The sequence below is a fragment of the Myotis lucifugus genome, unplaced genomic scaffold, assembly GCF_000147115.1.
Source record: "Myotis lucifugus unplaced genomic scaffold, Myoluc2.0 scaffold_63, whole genome shotgun sequence".
Lineage (NCBI taxonomy): Eukaryota > Metazoa > Chordata > Mammalia > Chiroptera > Vespertilionidae > Myotis > Myotis lucifugus.
In genome coordinates, this window is record NW_005871111.1 from 1,263,303 (window position 1) to 1,279,652 (window position 16,350).

Genomic DNA, 16,350 nt, shown 5'->3' on the forward strand with positions numbered 1-16,350 from the left:
ACCACCTCACCTCTCTAAGTATCAGTCTACTCATCTGCATATAGAAATGTTTGCAAAGGTGTGGGAGGATTCAATGACATGATGAACTTTGGAAAGTTTCTTTTATGTACAGAGGTATTATGATAATATGATGACTCTAAATATCGCTTCTTCAACTAAGGGAGAAATTTGAAGTATTTGTATTTTTTTAAATGTTATTGGAGAGATTTAACATGATTTGGTAGAGAAGGAATTGAACTACATATTAGAAGAAGACTCATTTCTAGCTATAAATTAGCTTCATAACCTTATACAGGATCTTCTTTTTACAGTCTAATTTTGTTCTTTATGAAATGGAGTCCAGGGTAGGGGGTGCTTTAAGAGAAGGTAGCTCTAGATGATTTCTTGGTTTATTTTGCCTGCATTAAAAGTCTCTGATTCTGTGATATAGTGAAAACATAGCATTTAATTTGTATAGGAGTTGGACTGCTCATCTCTTTTTTAAATATATTTTTATTGATTTCAGAGAAGAAGCGGGAGGGAAAGACATAGAAACATCAATGTTGAGAGAGAATCATTGATCGGCTACCTCCTGCACACCCTTGAATGGAATCAACCCTGAGACCTTTCAGTCCGCAGGCAGATGCTCTATCCACGGAGCCAAACCGGCTAGGGCTGGACCGCTCGTCTTTTAAGCCCCTTCTAAGTTATGAGTCTAAATAAAAACTGTAGGATAATTCAAATTCTGAGGCCTGAAAATCTTAACAATAAAAATTTAACTGAAGATTAACGAGCATGTGTGTTACAAAGCATTTGACACCCTTCCTGTTTTATGATGCATTGAAAAAATGATAAAGTATAAATCCTTTTGCTTTTCAAGTTTCTTCCGTTTAATAGTCTATTTTAAAAGATAAGGCATACCTTGTTATTTCTTTTCTAGTAGTCCTAATGGATTTTTTTACTTTTGAATGCAAATCTAAAGAAGAAACCAGTCTACTTCTTTTAACTGAAAGAATGCATTATCTCTGAAAAACTTTTGTGTCATGCTGTTAGGACTCCACCATGTTTTTGTCACATTGTTCGGGGCATTGATTTAATAATATGGCACAGCAATTGAAGAAAACCTTAGAAAGCATTCTTTTATGATTTCAACTGGCATATATTTCACATATTAACACTTGGAGTGCGGGAAACGAGTTACTATATTAGGTACAGAAGACAGCAGTGAAATCCGCGGGAGCCGTCTTAACAACCTAATATATGCCAGGCACTATATTAGGTACAGAAGACAGCAGTGAAATGCATGTACAAGGAACCTCACAAAGTTTATATTCTAGAGTAGGGAAGTATAAAGTAACAAATTTTTTTTAAAAAAAATACTTTCAGATTATACTGTGAAGACAGATAAAACTGGGTTTGCATCCCTATTATATCAACTAGAGGCCCAGTGCATAAATTTGTGCGTGGCTGGGGTCCCTGGAGTGGCCTGAGGAGATCAGGGCCCCAGCTCGCACCCCCACCTGCAGGGTGCTGTGATTCCTTTACATGCACAGAAGTTGTCTGAGGGACTCCTCAATGTGTGAAACTCAGAGAAGAGAGCCTGGGAGAATGGTGCTACCCTTCCTCTAATGATTCCCTTGGAGGACTGTGTGCCTGCTTCCCTCGTGCCTCCATGGGAAAACCATTGCTTCCTTCACAAGTCAATTTTCCTCAAGATACAGTTAAAGAAGAAAAGAGTCAAGTTGTCACCAACTTAAGACTAACTTAAAACCACAACACAACTAAGCCATGGAAATAAAACCATGGTTGTATTTTCCCCCTAATATTATTTAGACCTGATGTCTTAGGCATTTTTAGGTAACATCTTTTTTTGTTTTTTTAATCCTTATCCTAGGACATTTTTTCCATTGATTTCCAGAGAGAGTGGAAGAAAGAGCGGAGGGGGAGAAAGAGAGAAAAACATCAGCGTGAGAGAGACACATCGATTGGTTGCCTCCCACATGTGCCCCAACTCGGGTGGGGAACCTGTAACCGAGATACATGCCCCTGACTGGAATCAAACCCTTGACCTTTGGTCTACGGGCCAGTGCTCTAACTATGAGCCAAACCAGCCAGGGCATAACACGTATTTTTAAGGTAACAACCCCATTTTACAAATAAAAAATCTGTAGTTTGTGGAGGTTCACTGACTGGTCCAAGGAACTAGTGGTGTGAAATGCCTCAGGTAGGTAGGTATTGGAACTGAATTCTGACTCTTTTGCCCTTGCTCTTTCTACTTTTTTCACCCACTATAATTAATCATTCTAATGTGTTAAATACTTGTGTCTTTGTACATTTGCTTCCAAAATATGTATTGTGTGTTTTCATGCATTGACCTTAATTTGCATTCTGTCTTTTCTCCTTTTCATTCAGCACTGTTTTTATTTTTAATTTTTAAATAATTCTTTATTGTTGAAAGTATTACATGTGTCCCCTTTTTTTGCTCATTGACCCCCTCCAGCCTGCCCCTGCCACCACTATCCCTCCCCCTCCCCCCAGCCCAGGTCCTCACCACCCCATTGTCTGTGGCCATGGGCCGTGCATATATGCATACAAGGTTCTTGGTTGATTACTTCCCACCCACCCACACTCCCCCACCTTCCCTCCAAGATTCTGCACTCTGTTCCATGCTTCCTTGTCTCTGGATCCACTCCACGTTCATCGGTTATTTTGTTACTTAGATTCCACATATGAGTGAGATCATGTGATACTTGTCTTTCTCTGACTGACTTATTTCAGTTAGCATGACACTCTCCAGGTCCCTCTATGCTGTCTCAAAGGGTAAGAGATTCTTTTTTTTACTGCTGCATAGTATTCCATGGTATAAAAGTACCACAGCTTTTTTTATCCACTCATCTACTGATGGGCACTTGGACTGTTTCCAGATCTTAGCTACTGTAAATTGATTTCAGCACTAGTTTTAAATCTCTCCATATTACTGCTTACAATGAATTGCTTCTCTCTGCTGACAGTACACGCTGGTGTCCGCCACATTTCATCTATCCTCTCCCCCAGTGACAGACACCCAGATTACTCCCAACTCCCTGTTATCTCAAATAACATTGTAATGAATATTAGCCAGTTGTCTTGTAAGAATTCATTAGGATATGTATACCCAAGAGTGGAATTGCTGGTTTATAGAGTATGTATTTGTATAGGCTTAATTTGATTAAGTAGTGCCAGACTGCTCTCCAGAATAGCTACACCACTCAACACTCCTAACCACAGTGTGCGAGGGTTCCTCTGTCCTCATATCTCCACTAAGGCTTAATGACCCAGTTTTTGGATGTTTGCCAGTCTAATAGTGTAAACTGATATCTCATTTTAATTAGCATTTCCATAACCACTAATGAATTTGAGTGTCTCTTCACATGTTTGTAAGCCATTTGAATTTTATATCATTTGATCAGATTCCTATTGTTATTTTTCTGCTTGATTTATAGAAGTTCTCTGTTGGTTTTAAATACTTACAAATGCCTTTTTATTATACTTTTATTTGTATATTTAAATTCAGAAAGTACTTTCTGTTCCAATTCATTGACAGTTTGGGGTTTTTGAAAAATCTTAAGTAGATGTTGTACTTTCTCAGAATGCTTTTCTTCATCTACTATTATTATCTTTCAGTTCTTCTAGTTTAATTTATGAATGTGATTTTCCTTGAAAAATTTCCTGATGATTAACTATCCTTGCATTCCTGGCCTATACCCTTCTTCATAATTTATTGTTAGATTGAATCGTATGAAAATGCTTTTCTTATGTCAGAAAATGGTCAATATTTGGCTATATCATTGACGTCAAATTAAATATTTTAATACACTCTTGAATTAAATTATTGTTTTTAAATAAAAAATTTTATGTTCATGATTATAAATAAGACTATAATTTTCTTTTATTATTCTTTTTTTTTAATCCTCATCCAAGGATATTTTTTCCATTGCTTTTTAGAGAGAGTGAATGGGGCTGCGGGGGGGCGGGGAGAGAAACATTGATGTGAGAAAGACACATTAACTGGTTGCCTCCTACATAAGCCCTGACCAGGGCCAGAGATCAAACCTGCAACTCAGGCTTTAAACTGGGAATTAAACCTGTGACCCTTCGATGCCACACCAGCCAGGGAAATTTTCTTTTCTTGATTTTGGAATCAGAATTAGAATTATACAGCCTCAAAAATGGGGTGGATAACTTTTTGTACATTTTCCATATTTTGGAACAGCTTACATAGGATAAAAATTTATTATAACTTGAAATCTGATAGAATTCAAATGTAAAAATATCTAGGACTAGAAAGTATTTTTGAAAGGTAATATTCTTGACGATCATTGCAGTTTATTTAATAATTACTAGTCTATTGTAGTTTTACATTTAGTCTTGTACTAAATATGTTATTTTAAATTTTTGAGCAATTTATGTTATCTATATTTTAAAATGTGTGAACATTTAGTTCATTGATATACTATTCATAATAATATTATTTTAAAATCTGTCTGTAGTTATTTTCCCTTTCTTGTCCTATAATTTGTTTGTATCATCTAAACTGTAAAGTAGAGATAGCAAAGTGAGACAGAGACCGGATAAAATAATTATAAAATACCTGTAAGCCATGAACCATTGAGTTTGGTTTTTTTAAATATATTTTATTGATTGTTTACAGAGAGGAAGGGAGAGGGATAGAGAGTTAGAAACATCAATGAGAGAGAAACATCAATCAGCTGCCTCCTGCACACTCCCTACTGGGTATGTGCCTGCAACCAAGGTACATGCCCTTGACTAGAATCGAACCTGGGACCCTTGAGTCTGCAGGCCGACACTCTATCTACTGAGCCAAACCAGTTAGGGCAACCATTGAGTTTTTTAACATGTATTTTAGTTCATTTTTCCAGCATCCAAGCAAGTAAGTAATCTAATGCCCATTTCATAGATAAATTCCATAGAGATAAAATAATATATTAAATATTGGGTATTGAGTAAATGATAGATTCGCAGATCGAATTCAGGGCTGATAGCTAAATCAACGTTCTTAATTCCCCTTGTTTTTACTCACATAGCACTCAATATTATTATTTTGTAACCTTTGTATACTTTAAAGAAATGTAATTTTTTTTTTTTAAATATATATTTTATTGATTTTTTACAGAGAGGAAGGGAGAGGGACAGAGAGTTAGAAACATCAATGAGAGAGAAACATCGATCAGCTGCCTCCTGCACACTCCCCACTGGGGATGTGCCCGCAACCAAGGCACACGCCCCCGGCCGGAATCGAACCTGGGACCCTTGAGTCCGCAGGCTGACGCTCTATCCACTGAGCCAAACCGGTTAGGGCAGAAATGTAATTATTTAAAAATAATTGTTTATTTTCTTTCCTACTGGACTGCAAATCCAGGACAACAGGAACATGTCTGCTTTGTTCAAAATAATATCTCAAGGACCAATCACTTTGCTTGGCATATAGCTGGTGCTCCGTAAATATTCTTTGTCTCCGCCCCGCCCCACCCCTTTTTTTTGGAGAGGGTGCAGGGAGGCCAGGATTTTCACCACATTGTTTTGACCATCTTATGTGAGAAAATAACCCATGGAAAGCCTAGGCCAGTGTGAAACTGGACGATCAGGAAAGGTTTTATGGGTGAACTACCTTCTTAGATAGATGTAAAGATTTCTTAACTGTAACTTATACATAAGGCTATGAATGACCTCAAGCACTTCATTTTCCAAAAGGACCATTCATTGTAGAGGCATCACAGTATGGTGCAGGGGTGGGCAAACATCTCTGTAATATAAATTTAACTGCTCTCTTTAATTTTCTCTTTATCTTTATTTTAATAGAAAAAATCAGGCAAAGATATGCAGATCTGCCAGGAGAATTACACATTATTGAACTTGAAAAGGATAAGAATGGACTTGGACTCAGCCTTGCGGGCAATAAGGACAGGTCACGCATGAGCATCTTTGTGGTGGGAATTAACCCAGAAGGACCCGCGGCCACGGACGGACGGATGCGTATTGGAGATGAACTATTAGAGGTAAGGGGCATATATTTTTTTACTTCTCTTCTGGTGAAGTGAAGGGATACAGGATATAGTGTACAATACAATGAGGTGAAGGAGAAGAGTGTTGACAAATTATATTTTCTTCAACAATTTAAAATCATTTTTCAAAGCAAAAATAAAAACCATATTGTCACGTGCAAATGTTTTTTGCTGCTTGAGTAAAAACAAATCTCTCAAAATAATTTAGAAGCCTTTAAGTAAAATCTCATGGACACATATTAAAAGAATAAGTCTTGTTTTTAATATTAATTTTTAAAAGTTCAAAACTAATTTGATTATGTATTAATATAATATTATTAGCATTTATCAAAATGCTCTGGGTTTTGAATTAACCATAAGTATGACAATTGTATGTATTTTTGTGTTTTTTTTGTTTTTACTATTTTACATAGTAACTATTTTTGTTTTTATTGACATTTGTTTTTGCTGTTGTAATTTAATTTTTTGGAAAAGTGCCAGAGCCAATGAAACCTTGTGATCTGATTGTCAAGGAATGGTTAATATCTGTGAAGCTGATGATGTGGATTAAAGCCACATAAGAACAGGATAGAAATAAAAGAAGATAATTACTCTCTAGATGTTTTCATCAATAAACAGGAGCACTGGTATTTTATTTCTCTGTCTGGGATCTTATTAGATACCAGTAACAAATGAGTGTGGCTGCAGAGTAATGAGACTGCTTTACAGGCCATACACAAAAGTCAACACTGTGTACAGGGCATTGGGAACTGGACTTCGAAGACCTACTTTAACTCCTATCAATTCTTTCAGTTATTAGTTGCATTTTAGAAGGAGTTTAACAGGGTACCTGGCGCACAGTTGTCTGTTATTTGGATCAGACAGAAACTTCAATACCTGTTTTCTAGACTAGAGGCTGGAAGAGCTCTCCTGGGTGAAAAAAAAATTAACAAATTGCCATATTGGATACCTCCTATTCCTTCCTTTGACTTTCTGAATTTGATCCTTTTGTTGCTATTTAGCAACTTTAATGTTCATTCAGAGATGAAAAGGGAAAGAAGATTAAACATGGCAATAATTTAATCCCACTCCACTCCTCTCAATTACTCTTGTTAAAAAAAAAGAATTAAAATATGTTGGAACACATTCTAGCATCACATATTTTAGCTGTTTATCTTCTCTAATCCTCGGTTACCTTCTTTATCAAATGGAAATTATTTATTTATTCAGCAAGTATCTTTTTTTAAAATATTGTTATTGATTTCAGAGAGGAAAGGAGTAGGAGAGAGATAGAAACATCAATGATGAGAGAGAATCATTGATTGGCTGCCTCCTGCACACCCCCTACTGGGGATCGAGCCTGAAACCTGGGCATGTGACCAGAATTGAACCTGGGACCCTTCAATCTGCAGGGGACCAACGCTCTATCCACTGAGCCAAATCAGCCTAGCGATTGTGTGGCAGCAACCTCAGAGGTGTAATGAGAATTAAGGCGAGAAGATAAAGTCAGGTTTTGTTGCAATGTCTGGCACATGGTAGTAATACCTTCAAACTTTTCAGATGCTATTGGTAAAATAATATTTTGCATGGACTTTTGTATTTCAGTTCTTTTGGGTTTGTTTATATTCATGCATTTGCCTCTGAAGGGGTCTCCCAGAGGGAAGCCATCTTCTACTCCTCACCAGCTCCATGCAGCGTCTTGAGAAGCTGAGAGAATGGAAAAATGCACATATTGGATTCTTAATCAGTTATAACCCATCTTCTCACGTGACTTTTGGCTCTAGGTCAGGGGTGACAGGGGGAAAATATTCCTTTGGAAAATAGTTTCCTGGTGTCTTTTTATAGCTGAGAAAAAATTTCAATCATTTTCCTATGATATGTGAGGAATTTGTATATAGCATGATATTCAATCCGGTGTGCTTTCGAACTGAGAATAAGACATTGATTTCATGATGAGTGCCAGGGAAGGTGAAGCCAGGAGTTACCACAGTAGTCCTTTGCCCATTGCGATGTGTTAAATGATGGCATTATGATATCATGGCATGCGCAGTGCATTATGATAGAGGCATGTACAGTGGTTTTTAGATTATGCTGACTAGATTTCCAGGTTAGGGCACATCTGTGTATTTGCTTATCCACCCACGCTCCATTTATTTTTGTGGCTTCTCTCCTCAATTGAGGTCACGTTATCCCTGCCTTGATTATTTTTACAGTCCCACCATTTGCTCATATCACTTCTCATTATTGCTTTTTGTTATTGTTATGTTGTTACTTTACTCCAGCCTCCTTTTATTTATAGTTGGTCTGAGTTGTTTAAGCCCTAACCTGAGGCTAATTTAGAGGAGGTAGGAAAGGGACGGGTGGGACATACATGGTGGCTTCTTCGAAGTCAGACTCTGCTTCTCTCCCGGAGCCTGTGGGTGGCTGATTTTTGGCAGGACGTCCGCCGGCAGTTTTGTTGCTGAGCGACTGCCTTGCTCCCGTGGAAGAGCAGTCAGCGAGTTCTGCCGATCGATGGCCCAGTTCATGTACAAAAGAAATCTTACGTGAAGCCCCCAGAAGACAATGTGATTAAGTCTCAGCTTCTCTGCCCTTTACTGCGATGCTAGCGGGGTGGGGGTAGGGGGCTCTGAATTAATTTCAAAATGCATTAACATATAATTACCATGTAGACTGGAATGAGACTTGCTCTAGAGTATTGGCTTTCCCTAAGCAATTAGTCCCAGAAAATACACGAGCCTGCTCATGGTGCTGTCACAGGAATATAGGATTTATTTATAATCTTCCCTACAGTGCCCGTGTGGGAAGAGAGAGCCGATAGTGCTGTGCCGGGAATTGGAGTGATTTGTCAGGTCACCGAAGCAGCCAGAGGAACCTGTGTGGGTGGCACAGGAAATGCACAATTGATTGGGGGGGCATGGAGGGCTGTGTCTCGTCTGGCTCACACGTCCTTCAAGATGGAGGAAGTACATTCCCTTTGTAACATTTACCTGCAGGATCACCACAACTAAATCTTGTTATTTTGCATGTGTATATGTTTATTTAAGAACCATCAAAAATAAAAAGCGTGAATATGTCCCTTATTTGCCAGGGATAAAGACATACAACTACAGGTAAATTCAGTTATGACTGTCTAGTAGTATTTATTTGATAAAAGAAAAGAACTGGAACCATAAAGGTTAAATGACCGACCCATGTACCTGCCCACACACCAGTCTCAGCAGTCGATCCTTCACTCTCTGCTCATTGACACTGAATTATTTTTGAAGTCTTTTGGAAAACTTGGGTGCAATATAGGAGCATAGTATAGTAGTAAATAAATTAATAGCTTTTGTGCATCCATAGATAAGATTCTAATTTATAGTCAAAAGCTTCTGTCATCTTAGATTGGCTCTTTTAGATTAATATCATACATGGATTTATAAATTGTACTTTTTAATGCAATAATTATGCCCTAAGAGACTTCATGTAATAAAATATCTCATTGCAGAAAAACTAGTTTACAAAGCAGAAAGTAAAGGATTTCAAAATTGCAAAACAATTTCTTTTTCCTACAGTTTTATTAACATAGATAGGTTTACAATAGCTAAACATGCAAAAAGAAATTGGCCCATTTTTTTTTATTATGGCAATGGTTTCATGAGTGTTCAGACATATCAAATTTTACATTTTAAGCATGTGATTTATTGTCTATCTATTATATCTCAGTAAAACGGTTAAAAAATCAGTTGATCACCTAACCAATTTGGCTCAGTGGATAAAGCGTCAGCCTACGGACTGAAGGGTCCCAAGTTCGATTCCAGTCAAGGGCATGTACCTTGGTTGCGGGCACATCCCCAGTGGGGGCTGTGCAGGAGGCAGCTGATCAATGTTTCTCTCTCATCTATGTTTCTAACTCTCTATCCCTCTCCCTTCAATGAAATATATGTTTTAAAAAAATTTTTTTTTAAAAAGTGGAAAAAAAGAAGAAAAAAATCAGTTGATCAAACCTGACTAAAATAAATACTGTAAGCAAGTCCTGAATATGATCTTCCCATGCAGAGTTATAGTCACCCCATTGTGTGGCTCTTAAAAATAGTCTACAGCCTAATTAACAAATTGGAAAGCCAGCAGAAGAATGGGGTCAGCCTCACACACAAAACAGTGGAGGACCTCTCCTGTGTGCAGCATTTTTCCTTTCTTCAAAGTGCAATATCGTCCACTCTCCTCCCCAGCCCACCCCCAGCCCTGCCATTATGGCACTGTAGTCAGTAGCTGTGTCTTGCTAAATCATTTTCCCTCAGTAATCTATTGTGTTCTACCTCATTTGAGTTATATAAAGATGTACTCATTAAGAGACCGATTGGGAGATATGGAAATGGGAGAGCTGTGTTGGGAACTGAGCTAACATCGAATACTTATTATTTATGAGGCAGTGCTAAATTTTTTACATGCATTCCCGCTCTCAACTTTTACAAGGGCCCAGTGAAAATTGGTGCTATTTTAACCCCTGTATTACAAAAAGGGAAACTGAGGCACCCAAGGGCAGAATAAACATGTGAACACTAGCTTTTCTGACTCTAAGGGCTTTGCTCTTAAGTTATTTAGTTCTTGGATTAATAGAGATTCTAGAAGGTAATCAGTGAATTTCTCCTCATTTTGTAGTTTGGGTAGGTCTAGATTAATGCAGTTACAATATCTGAAGTAGTTTCTCACAATGCAATACCCTGTTACTGTTTTTATTTTCTAAAAATTTAATGCCACTTTGAATCCATTAAAAGAAGAATGCAGTCAGGGAAATTATACCTGTCTCCCAAGAACCAGAAAAGGAAAATAATATTTTTGAGGTTGTTCTTGTCCAATGTGAGAGCTCCTCTGAGCTCCATCATTAAGCGCTCCCCCCTCAGGGCCACTACAGAGCCAAGGTTTTCTCTTCAGGCTGCAGGAAATACTATGTAAAACCTCGCGCTTATATCGAGTGGCCTCGTTCTTTTCCGGGTTTCTTGCAATGAAGCCTTTATCTTCTACTCCTGCCATTTTTGTTTCTGTCTCTGGCCCGTTGGGGAAGGAGTTTTGAATTATTTAGTCACACTTCAGGGTCTTTATGCTGCTGAATTATTTAGGCTAAAGACCTGTATTCCTTCTGATCTTTTGGAGGAGTGCGATCATTTCATTTTCACCATAGCAGTCCTCATTACTGCTCCACCAGAGCTTTACGGGAGGTTTCTACAGGGAGCCATGTGATCTTAACGTCATGGAGAGACAGTGCAGTGAAAGCAGAAAGTAAAAGTGAGGATAACTGAGGAAACGTAGATCACTGGGGAAAGAATAGAAGCAATGGGGTTGGGAATGTGTGCTGGGAAGACACGGGCCGTTGGGAGGGATAACTGGGTCTCAGGGTGCCTCTGGAGGCTCCCCTCTCTTTTCTGCAGTTTCTCCTCTGGTTTCGCATGACACCGGGGTAGTTCTCCAGGCCTCTGCTCCCTCCTTTCCCAGTCCCCGACCCCTCACACACACCATCCCCCCCACCCCCGCCTCTGCTTCCTCCCAGGTCTGCTCGTGGCTATTCGTGACCATACCTGAAATGCACTCTGGAAAGATATGCTCTTAGATTATTGAGAAGGGTTTCCTTATAACAGCCAGCCTCAACATAGAATTTATTTCTGTATTTTGCTTTATTTGCAGAATTAGAAATTTAGAGTCACTTCTAATCGCAATGCAGTCTTAAGGCACAAAGCTTAAAATAAAAGTTTTTTAAAATATATTTTTATTGATTTCAGAGAGGAGGAGAGGGAGATAGAAACATTAATGATGAGAAAGAACCATTGATCGGCTGCCTCCTACACACCCCCAGCTAAGGATCGAGCCCACAACCCGGGCATGTGCCCTTGACCAGAATCAAACCCGGGACCCTTCAGTCCGCAAGCCCTCTATCCACTGAAACAAACTGGATACAGCTAAAGTAAAAGTTTTAATAAGATTCTTATTCCAAGTTTGACTTACTAACAATATCAAACAACTGCTCAAATTTATCAAAAATGTGATTGTGTATTTTAATTATAGTTTTTAAGATATAAGCGTAAAATCAGCATTCCAACCTGAAAATCAGATGTTCCACCCAACACAGTAACCATGAGTCTATTTCTCATTATTTTAAGTCAGGAAAAATTACACATTACATGTTAACCCCACCCCAATTTCCTAAAATATAACTGAAATACAATAAAAATAATCATATAGAGGTAGCACATACTCCTGTTCTGATGTAAAATGCCAAATATCACTTCAGAACTACCAAGTAACGTGGTTGCTGACACAATGGCTTTGTATGCAATGGTTTCTGTTAGCTCTACCAGCATCCAAGCTGCACATCTTCCTTGTTGCTCCCGAGTGTGTGGTTCAGAATGTCTCTCTGTGATTCTCTACTTGAACTACAGCTCGGGACTTTCCCCTCCCAACATTATGTTTAAAATGTTTTATTTTGGCCCTGGACAGTTGCTCAGTGGTTAGAGCGTCGGTCGGAGGATCGAAGGGTCACGGGTTTTCATAATATTTACATATTATAATTTAAAATTGTTTTGACTCTCTGAATTTTATTGCCCATCCTTATTTATGTTTCTGGCTATAATTTGGAAGTATTCAGTTAGCAAATAGGTTTTAATTCTAATTGATTCCCTAACATACTGAGTTGTCATAAGGTATTGTTTCTCACTGCTATTTTTCTCTTTTTTAATTTATAGGTTATACTTTTCACATGTTTTTAAAGTAGCATGTGATCATAACAAAATTATTGTTTTCTCTTTTACCTTTGTAATACTACTCCTCCAGATATAACCACTGTTAACATTTTTCCTATTTGTCTCATGCCGAGTCATATACATCTGTGCAAACATAGATTTTATGGTTAATATAAAAAAACAGAATCATATTGCACTGACCTTTTTATTGAGTGGCATAATTCTATCACATACTGGTGTATATGTCTTTGTGCAGTTATCATGCTGTCATGCAGAGTAGTGTGGCACTGCCAGACTCTATACGAGATGTGTTTTGAAAAGTTAACACATATATGTGATGTAATCCTGCCTCTCTAGGATTGATTCACTGACAAAGTTAATGTTAAAAAAGAAAACACACACACACACACAGGTGGATTGGTTTGTGGCTATGTCTACAGAAGCAGCAAGGAAAATATTTTTATTTTTTTATTTTTTTATTGATGAGAGAGAGAGAAGGAAAATATGTTGAAAGCAAGAGTCCAAACTTCCAGTAATAGAGGAAATTAGAGTAGAGCTCTAATCTGATTGTTAGTATGAAATAAGCAAACATTAAACTGGGCATTACCAGTTTGAGGAATGTCTTAACTCATAGCATGTGCTGATGTTCTTGGAAGAAGGAATTCTAGGTCAGGTCACCTGACTTCTATTTATTTATGTGACTAACAATACCATTAATAGAATTGGGCTGTAATGCCTCAGCCTCCTAGGAAAACCTGATTCCCCTGCAATATTAATGAGCTGTTAAGAGGTAGATATTTCTGCCTTCCGTTACTTATTCCTTCCTATGCCCTGAAGGTAATAGGAAATTATCTACAGGCACCTATTTAATTTGGTCAGTGAACCAACCTATAGCAATTGGACCAACTTCCATGGAAACACTAAAAATCAGAGCAGCACAAACATATTTCTCTGCTCACTTCCTTGAAGTCAATATTTTTCAAAATTGTCAGCATTTAGGAGTCAAAAGGATATCTTACTATTTTCCCAATATATCAAATTTAGAATGATGTGAACTACATATTACTATTACTTTGCCTTTAGAAGGTATTTCAATTTAATTAGTTTTGCTTGAGAGAAAATAAATCTTTCATGCTTAAGCTTTTTAAATGAATGTGTTCCTTTGGGAACATTGTACTGCACAAGAAATAGATTAAATTGAAGCTGCATCTATTAAACTTAGTCTTCAAAACGTGCTCCTTTGCCCAAAGTATTAAGATATTGGAGCTTATTATTATTTATTTTGTCTTTTGGAGAAAAATTTAATATGATATTCTTCGTTCTAGTGAAATTATGTTTTCATGTAAGTTTTAGTCATCTTCTCTGTTTTATCCCTGGCTTTGGTGTCCATTACTTCCCTTCAGTTCTCCCATCTGTAAAACTGAAGCAGGAAGTTGGCCAGCCACGGGAGGTTGGCTGTGGCAGCGCACTGACCACCAGGATGCAGCTCCTGTGTTGAGCATCTGCCCCCTGGTGGTCAGTGCGCATCATAGCGACCGGTCATTTGGCCGCTTAGGCTTTTATTTATATAGGTTTCTTGGTCTGGGGATCCTATTTTGAGAAGCTTTGTTAATTGGATTTAAAATTCCATAGGATTAAAATGTGCTGTCCTATGGCTTTTCTCCCCACCCCAGATAAATACCCTTAGAAATGTTACTTATTATTAACAGGAAAGGCTTTTGGATTCTAACAGATTTGGCTATAAATATTGGCTTTAGATATGTTATATTGGTCAAATTCCTTAAACTCACTAAGCCTCAATTTCTCTATCTGTATAATGAGGTAGTAATGCATTCCTCTACTGATATGTGTGAGACTTAAGTGAAATAATGTATTTAAGATGTGCATATGTGTGTGTATAGTGCGTGTGTCTTGTATGCCCTAAGCATTTATTAAATGGTATTATTATAACAAAGTAGTTATAAAATATCAATATAGAAAAACAAGTTGGAAATCACTTTAAATCCCACCAGAGATACCATTATTGTTGACATTTAGTAGAGATACTCACAGAGCTTTCTTTAGACTCAGACAGAAACTTTTATATAAATGAAAATAATGTGAAGAATGGATTACATAATATTTGTCACTTTTCACTCAATAATGTTATCTTTTTACGACAGTGGATCTAGTTCTTTATCATCCTCCTTCATCTCTTAATGGCGCAGTTTTCCATTTATTAGTGTGATGGAGAATGTAATAAATCTTTTTTTATGATCTATAGTTTTCCATTTTTTATCTATTATAAGTACTATAGCCACGATAGACATTTTGCCCCTGGATTTAAAAAAAAATTTAGTATAAATTTTTAGAAGTGGAATTGCTAGATTAAAAATTACCCGGCTAGCATGGCTCAGTGGTTGAGCATCGACCTATGAATCAGGAGGTCACGGTTCGATTCCCAGTCAGAGCACACACCTGGGTTGTGGGCTCTATCCCTAGTAGGAGGCAGGAAGGAGGCAGCTGATCATTGATTCTTTCTCTCCCTCTCCCTTCCTCTCTGAAATTAATTTTAAAAACAAATAAAAATGAACCTATAGAAGCATTCATTGAGTTATAAACAATTACTATTTGTTCATTTTTTTTCTGCATGTGTGATACCGAAAGAGTTTATTATATAAAAAAAGACATTAGAATTTCTTGAAATGTAAATTTTAAAATATATTTGAAAGTGAACCAGGGAGAAGGACTCTCAGATTTTAATGTCAGCAATTCCAGTTAACTGAATTCCCACTCAGTTCTTAATAATAATTGTCACTATTCATAACAAATCTCTCTACTTTAATAAAAGCATGGGCAGAGAGGATGTTGTTGAACATAATATAGTATAACATGATATCCAAACCTCAGGCAAATCTGTTGCTTGAAGTAACTTTTAATTTATGTATAATTAATATTTTCAATCTGAATTTAACTTAATTAATATTTACATCCAATTTGGTAAGTTTTTTAAAAGATTTAATTGAGCTGCTCTCCAAAATAAATTTATATTCATGTTCAGTTGAACTATGGAAAACTAAGAGTAGTTGAAAACCTATCTCTTCATATTTTTGAATAATTAACTTTATTGAAACAAATCTCATGAAAAAACCTCTAAAGTGAAAGTTTATGTAGTATAACAAAAGGATTTACATCCATTTACTTTTATTGAATCCTTACCAGATTAATTCTACTTCTTCTGGAAAATATAGCAATTAAGTATCCCATCTCTTATACCTAAATAATATAGAGGGTTTACCTCAAATCAGTGTGGCCTTGTTATTGTTTTTGTTTTTGTTGTCTTGTTTTACTACTGTGACAAAAACCAACCCATGAGGGGGAAATGTCTCACCCATTAGACTATGACCTAAGTTTTACAGATAAGGTGTTTCTCATGTGGGGCTATTGTCTTCAGTATCTATAGGTGCTATAATTTGCTCCTGAATGACATTTCAGGGAGAGCCTTGATTGCCCCACTCAATATTCAGCCTGGAGGGTCCTGACAATGCAAACTTGTGTGGCCCACCGTTATGGGTGGTATTTGTGATCGGAAGGTTTGAAGGACCATCCCTTGTAAAGAGAAGTGATCGTGTGCT

At 37.3% G+C, this 16,350-nt stretch overlaps 1 protein-coding gene across 1 annotated transcript in view; it reads left to right on the forward strand.

Moving 5' to 3' along the window:
- PATJ (PATJ, crumbs cell polarity complex component) overlaps positions 1-16,350 on the forward strand; it is a 292,560-nt gene that overhangs the window by 171,174 nt on the left and 105,036 nt on the right. The window contains 1 exon segment of the mRNA XM_023754657.1: positions 5,839-6,035. Coding sequence (XP_023610425.1) covers positions 5,839-6,035 — 197 coding nt within the window.